We start from the raw sequence: 6510 nt of genomic DNA, 5'->3' as shown, positions 1-6510 counted from the left end.
GGATCCAACGGAACCGGCGGCCCCCGACGGGCCGGGCCGGGCCGGGCCGGGCCGGGCGGTGCCATGAAGGGGAAGGAGGAGCGGGAGGGCGGCGCGGCGGGGCCCGGGGCGGCGGGGCCGGGCGCGGGGGGCGGCAGCCCCGAGAAGAGCCACAGCGCGCAGGAGCACAAGGAGCAGGGGAACCGGCTGTTCGGAGGCCGCAAGTACCCCGAGGCCGCCGCCTGCTACGGCCGCGCCATCGTGAGTCCCCACGGCACCCCCACCCCGGGCTGGGACCCCCTGGGCCTGCCCTGCGCCCCCCCCCGGGACGGGACCCCCGGGCTGGGACCCCCTGGGCCTGCCCTGCGCCCCCCCCCGGGACGGGACCCCCGGGCTGGGACCCCCTGGGCCTGCCCTGCGCCCCCCCCCCGGGACGGGACCCCCGGGCTGGGACCCCCTGGGCCTGCCCTACGCCCCCCCGGGACGGGACCCCCGGGCTGGGACCCCCTGGGCCTGCCCTGCGCCCCCCCCCGGGACGGGACCCCCGGGCTGGGACCCCCTGGGCCTGCCCTACGCCCCCCCGGGACGGGACCCCCGGGCTGGGACCCTCTGGGCCTGCCCTGCGCCCCCTCCCCTCCGGACGAGACCCCCTGGGCCTGGTCTGCACCCTCCTCGCTCCCCGGGACAAAACCCCCGGGCCTGGCCCGTGCCCCCTTCCCGAGACGGGACCCACTGGGCCTGGCCTGCACCGCCCTTCCCCCCCCCCCCGGGACGAGACTCCCCGGGCCGGGACCCCCCCGTCCTGGCTTGTGCCCCCCACCCGGGACAGGCCCTCCGGGCCTTAAACGCCAGCACCAGATGCCACTAGGCCTGGCCTGGACACCCCCAGGGCAAGACCCCTCTGGCCTAAACTACCACCCCCGGGCCTGGATCCCCTCCGCGGCCTAGACACCCCCCAGGGCCTGGACCCCTCCCTGGGCCTGGACACCCCCCCAGTCAGGCCTGCCCCACCTCCAGGCCCCAAGCTGGCCCCCTCCCTTATTCGTACCCCCCCCAAAAGTTTCCCCAGCTTGTCCCTGTCCCCCCCTCTCATCCCCCCTAGGCCAGGCCTTAGTAGGCCAGACCCACCCTGGGGGAGTGGGCTGTGGCCCCCCAGCCAGGGCATGGTGCCAGGGGGGCTGTGCGTCCCCCCCACCGGCACAGGACACAGGCTGCCCTGTGGGGACGGGCCCCAACTTGTCCCCCATCTGTCCCGGAGCCTCCCCCAGGGGGTGCAAGCCCAGGCTGGCACACGCGTCTCCCGGCACGGTGACGGCGTGGCGCAGCCGGCTCGCCCGGTCCCCTGGTTTGCTGTCACCGCTGCCTCGTCACCGGCCGCGCCGCGGGGTCTCGCCTTGCAGAACCGCAACCCCTTGGTGGCCGTCTACTACACCAACCGAGCCCTCTGCTACCTGAAGATGCAGCAGCACGACAAGGCGCTGGCGGACTGCAAGCGAGCCCTGGAGCTGGACGGCCAGTCCGTGAAGGCTCACTTCTTCCTGGGCCAGTGCCAGATGGAGATGGAGAATTACGACGAGGCCATCGCCAACCTGCAGAGAGGTGAGCGAGCGCCACGCCGGCCTTCCACCCGTCCGCCGGGAAAGGGCCGGGGATGGGGAGGAGGAAGCCGCTGCCGGCTCTGAGGTCTCCTTTTCTCTCCCCAGCCTACAACCTCGCCAAGGAGCAGCGGCTGAATTTCGGGGACGACATCCCCAGCGCGCTGCGCATCGCCAAGAAGAAACGCTGGAACAGCATCGAGGAGAAGCGGATCAACCAGGAGAACGAGCTGCACTCCTACCTGACCAAACTGATCATGGCGGAGAAGGAGAGGTGATGCGGGGCGGCGGCGGCGGCGAAGGGAGCGAGAGGGTCCCTTCGCGGCGTCTCATCTTCCCGCTCTGCCCTAGGGAGCTGGCGGAGTGCCGGAAGACCCAGCAGGAAGAAAACGCGGACGAGAGCCGGAGCCGAGTTCAGCTGGCCAGCATCGAGGCCAAACACGTGAGCGGGGAGGGGAGGCCGGGGCCACTCACGGAGGCTGGGGGCTTCCTCGTCCCATCCTCGTCCTCGCGCTCTGCCGAGGAAGCCGCGGGGCTGTGGCTGCACAGGCCAAAGCGGGGAGACCCCAGGGCGGAGCACGGCTTCTCCGCCTCCCGGTTGTGGCTCCAGGGCTTTCGTGTCCCTGTCACCTCGTCCTGGCCCAGGGCACCTGGCAGCGGCCGTGCCCCCTTTGCACCCCCCCAGCTGCTCTACCTGTTGTTCCCCGAGGGCCGTGCAACGCGAGCGGCTCTCAGTGGGCCTGGGTGCTGGACCAGTGCAGGGGACTAATCCCGGGATAAAAATAGCCCCGCGAAGACAGGTTATTTTTAAGCTGGATCACTCCTGCCACACGGCTCGGCCTGGAGCCGCACGGACACCGGCCGGGGGCTGCGAAGGCAGAGGGGCCGCCGCGTCTTTGCCCTGCCACGGCACCCTGGGGTGGGCCGCGTCACGGCTGTCCCCCGGGGGACCCGTAACCCCCGGCCCTGCGTCCTGACAGCCTTCTCCTTCAGGACAAATACCTGGCGGACATGGACGAGCTTTTCTCCCAAGTGGATGAGAAGAGGAAGGTGAGTGCAGCCCAGTGTGCGCTTCTGCTTCTTCCCATCTAGAGCTGCTCAAAAGTTGGCCTAAAGCCTAAAGCGAGACTTCCCTGCTTCCCCCTCTAAGCCAATGCCACCTCCCAGCCCTATTTCTTTTTTTTTTTTTTTTTTTGACGCTGGGCTGCCCAGCCCCTCCTGACCCAGCTCTGTTTCCCTCGAGCCAGAAGCGGGACATCCCTGACTACCTGTGCGGGAAGATCAGTTTTGAGCTGATGCGAGAGCCCTGCATCACGCCCAGCGGGATCACCTACGACAGAAAGGACATTGAGGAACATCTCCAGGTACCACCAGCCTTCCCGGGACCTCGCCTGGGTGCCTGCGTGCTCTGCCGGATGCCGGCACGCTGCTGGCCTCCTGGCTGCCTGCCCGCGCCCCGAGGCGCCGGGCGTACGTGGAGTAACCGGTTCGCGGCCGTCTCCTCCCTTGCAGCGCGTGGGTCATTTCGATCCGGTGACGCGGAGTCCCCTGACCCAGGACCAGCTGATCCCCAACCTCGCCATGAAGGAGGTGATAGACGCCTTCATCTCAGAGAACGGCTGGGTGGAGGATTACTGAGGGGGCACAGACGGCTCTCGCTGGGCTGGCACCACGCCTTACTCGCTCTCCGGCTCTTCCCCCTCTGCTCCGGGTGCCCGCAGACCCAGCGGGCAGCGCTGGGCGAGGGCGCGTCGCCACCTCCCCTTCCTGAGGAACCACGGCGGCTGGGCAGGCGTGAAGGTTCCGCTCTCCACCGGCTCCTCGCTAACACTTGGAGGAAGAGCCGCCCGGCGGTTTGGAGAAGGCTGGCTCCTCACCGTGGCCTGGAAGGCCTCACCGACATCTTGGTCGCCCGGAGAGCCGGGGTCTCCCTTGGCTGCGGCAGCTGACAGCCCCCAAAGACGGCATCCTGCTGCGGGGAGGTGCCGCGAGGAGCTGGCCGGGCTGCGCGCCTGCTGCTGCTCTGGCCCGGTCTCCTCCCCGCGTACGTAGCTGTTCTCTGCTCCTGCCTGGCCCAGGGTCGCCTCCTCCGCTCTCCTGGAAACGGCGACTCGCCAGGCTGGGAGAGCCACGTTCCCGCTGCCGATGCCGACTCGCCCTCTGGCTTTTCCTGGCAAACTGCTGCCCCCGGGCTGGAACGGGCTCGCTCATGCGTCCCCCCCCTCACCCGCTGGGACTGTGGGTCCCTGCGAACAACTGCCTGGGCTAACGTTCTTATTTCCTTTTAATGAAACCCCTTTAAAAGAAAAAGAAAACCAAAATAAAACAATCAACAAATCCGCGGCTGACTGAGCTCCAGCGTTTCCCTCAGCTGACAGCTTGCCGGGCTTTTTGAGCGCCCTCTGGAAGTTTGCCAGCGTTAATTAAGGAAAAAAAAAAAAAAACAAACTTTTTTAAAATTCAGCAATAAACCTGGGAGAAGAGCTGGGGGCGGTTCACGGCGGCAATCTCTGCAGCGGGCAGGCCGCGTCCTGGCTTGGGGACCAGCGCCGTCCCGAGGAGGGGGTTTGCCTGCCCCCCGCCCCGTGCCACGACCCACGCGCGTGGGCTGGATGCCGCAATACGCGAGGCGCTGGGGCAGAACACCACCTTTAATCCGAGGAGGGGAGGGAAAAACACCAGTAAGAACTCTTCAGGCACTTGTTCCCCACACCAGGAGTTGAGCGGGTGGCTGCAGGAGCCGGAGCTGCCACCCCGGCACGCCGGCGCCGCAGCCGGGACGAGAGGGGTCACCGCAGCTGGGTCGAGGGGGGCACCATGGCCGAGACGAGGGGGGCACCGCGGCCAGGACGAGGGGGGGCACGTCCTTGGCTCTACCCCAGGAAGGTGGAGATGAAGACGCTGGTGTCCAGGTTGAGCGTGGCGTGCCACCAGCGGTCAGGGAAGTACAGGACCTGCCCGGAGAGAGCCGGAGGGGTCCTGCGTCCTCCCGCAGCACCGGGGGCGTCCCCTGCGCCCTCCCCAGGGGAGCGGAGAGCCGGGGTGACGCAGGCTGGCTGGGACGGCGCCGGACTCACCTCCCCGGGGCGGAGGGTGCACTCCAGCGGGCGCTCGGCCGGCGGCAGCGAGGGGTACGTGCGGTGGAGCCAGGCCAGCGTCGTCTCGTTGGGGTGGAAGTGGGGTGTTTTGTCCGGCGGGTACAGAAACCAGCGCTGGGAGACACCGGGGGACGCGCACCCCCCTCCAGTTTCCCCTCCAGCCCCTTGGGCTCAGCCCCAGATGGGCTTCCCCATGTTTGGGGGACGCCTTTTGGGGTGGTTTTGTTTTTTCCCCTCCTTCCCCTCCCCAAATATTGTGCCGCAAGGCTTGATTCTCACCTTCCTGCCAAAGATCACCTCTGAGTAACCGGGGCCGTGCCAGTGAAACGGAACGCCGGAGCCGGAGCCTGGGGTGGGAGTGGGGCGGGGGTTGTTAGTGCTGGGGAGACCCCCACGTCCCACCCCACACCCGCTACCACCACCGCTCACCTGCGATCCCAAAGCTGTAGGCAGGGCCGGTGCCCGGGATGCGGAAGGGAGGGGGCGCGTACCGCTGGAAGAGGGGGCCCCACTCGGTGAAGTTGTTGTCCCCGAAGAAGTAGAGGGTGTCTGGGGTTGGCGGGGGGGGAGGAAGATGAGGAGGATGAGGCCGGTGAAGCAGCGGGGCGTCGGCCGCGGGGAGCGGGCTGGTGTCACCCACCGCTGCCCAGCCTGGCCGGATCCTGCGGCTCCAGCAGCTGCTCCACGTAGTCCTGGAAGGGCACGTCCACTGCGGGCAGGGGAGAGCTGGGGTGGGGGGCCGTGCTGCCAGCCCCCCCGCCCCGGGACAGACCCTGCCCGCCGTGGGGAGGAGGGGGGGGCTGCGGGGCGCGGCCCCCGCCCTCACCTTTGCGGTAGGAGTAGGTGTTGGCCGTGCTGAGCCGCACCGGCAGGGCCCCGAAGGCCGCCAGCAGCTTCTCCCGGGTGCAGAGGGCGCGGAAGGCCTGGGCGGGGAGGGGGGGGGGGGGGGGCACAGCGGGGCCGGGGTGTTGCCGTCGCTCCCGCGGCACCGGTGTGGCCCCCCCTGCCCCGCCCCGCCCTCCCTGGACCCCCCCCGGGCACTCACCGAATTGTCCGTGACCCCGCGGAGGATGACCGGCCGGGAGAAGGCGAACCTGGGGCGGGGGAGAGCACCGCAGCGGGGTCCCGCACCGGGGCCGGCCCTGACTCACCCCCGGGGCACCGGATCCCGCACCGGGGCAGGCTCCACTCCCCACTCCCCCCGACTCTGCCCCCCAAATCCCCGTCCCCCCCCACCCCCGGTAAGGCTACGGGGTGCACCGGGACCTGCCCCCGGCCCTGCCCCTAACCCCGGTCCCGGTGCCCCCCCGCCCCCGGGGGCAGCAGCCGCCCGTACCGCTGCAGGAAGAGGGAGTAGGTGAGGGAGGCGTCGGCCCGCTCCACGGTGCACCGTTCCTCCTCCGGCACCGTGCCCGCCAGCCTGCAACGGGAGGCTCTGCTCGACACCGGGACCGCCACCGGGCCCCGTACCCGGTCCGCCCCCCCGGCCCTTACCATCCGCCGTCCGGGGGCTCGGCGCAGCCCGAGGGCCGGGCCCAGGCCAGCGGCAGCAGCAGCGAGAGCAGCCGCCGCGCCGCCGCCATGGGGAACCGCGACCGGCACCGGTACCGGGGCCGCGCCGGACTACGCTTCCCGGCAGGCACCGCGGTCCGCGCTGACGTCGCGCTCCACCATTGGTTGGGCATGCCGCTACGGATCCCGGCAGGGGCCGTATCTTAAACGGGCCGCGTCTTAAAGGGGCCAGAGAGAAAGTGGGGCCCACAAGCTCCCGGAGCGCCGCGGGGCAGAGACCCCCGGCCGGGGACCGGGACCGAGCCCCCCTCCGAGCCCCCAGCGCC

At 70.1% G+C, this 6510-nt stretch overlaps 2 protein-coding genes across 4 annotated transcripts; one reads left to right on the top strand and one right to left on the bottom strand.

The window, feature by feature from the left end:
* On the top strand, positions 1–3915 carry STUB1 (STIP1 homology and U-box containing protein 1). Its single transcript, XM_086759944.1, has 7 exons — positions 1–240; positions 1380–1578; positions 1683–1848; positions 1926–2016; positions 2568–2624; positions 2822–2938; positions 3087–3915. Exons 1-7 carry the CDS (start codon positions 64–66, stop codon positions 3210–3212), a joined length of 933 nt encoding a protein of 310 aa, XP_086616070.1. The 5' UTR covers positions 1–63; the 3' UTR covers positions 3213–3915.
* Positions 3916–4207: 292 nt separating this feature from the next.
* On the bottom strand, positions 4208–6290 carry JMJD8 (jumonji domain containing 8). Of its 3 annotated transcripts, XM_086759945.1 has the most exons (10): positions 6167–6290; positions 6009–6092; positions 5718–5766; positions 5499–5595; positions 5313–5381; positions 5102–5221; positions 4952–5019; positions 4652–4786; positions 4406–4528; positions 4208–4358 (listed from the first exon to the last, which is right to left on the bottom strand). In XM_086759945.1, exons 1-9 carry the CDS (start codon positions 6253–6255, stop codon positions 4448–4450), a joined length of 792 nt encoding a protein of 263 aa, XP_086616071.1. In that variant the 5' UTR covers positions 6256–6290; the 3' UTR covers positions 4208–4358; positions 4406–4447. The 3 variants fall into 3 exon arrangements, with proteins under 3 accessions (XP_086616071.1, XP_086616073.1, XP_086616072.1); XM_086759947.1 differs by lacking the exon at positions 5718–5766 and having other exon boundaries at positions 5164–5221; XM_086759946.1 differs by lacking the exon at positions 5718–5766 and having other exon boundaries at positions 5313–5364.
* Between the last annotated feature and the right edge of the window lie 220 nt (positions 6291–6510).

Source organism: Chlamydotis macqueenii, chromosome 15, assembly GCF_036417535.1.
Source record: "Chlamydotis macqueenii isolate bChlMac1 chromosome 15, bChlMac1.mat, whole genome shotgun sequence".
Taxonomy (NCBI): Eukaryota; Metazoa; Chordata; class Aves; order Otidiformes; family Otididae; genus Chlamydotis; species Chlamydotis macqueenii.
Note: the sequence above shows the minus strand (reverse complement) of the source record. Positions and strands in the feature narration are given on the sequence as shown.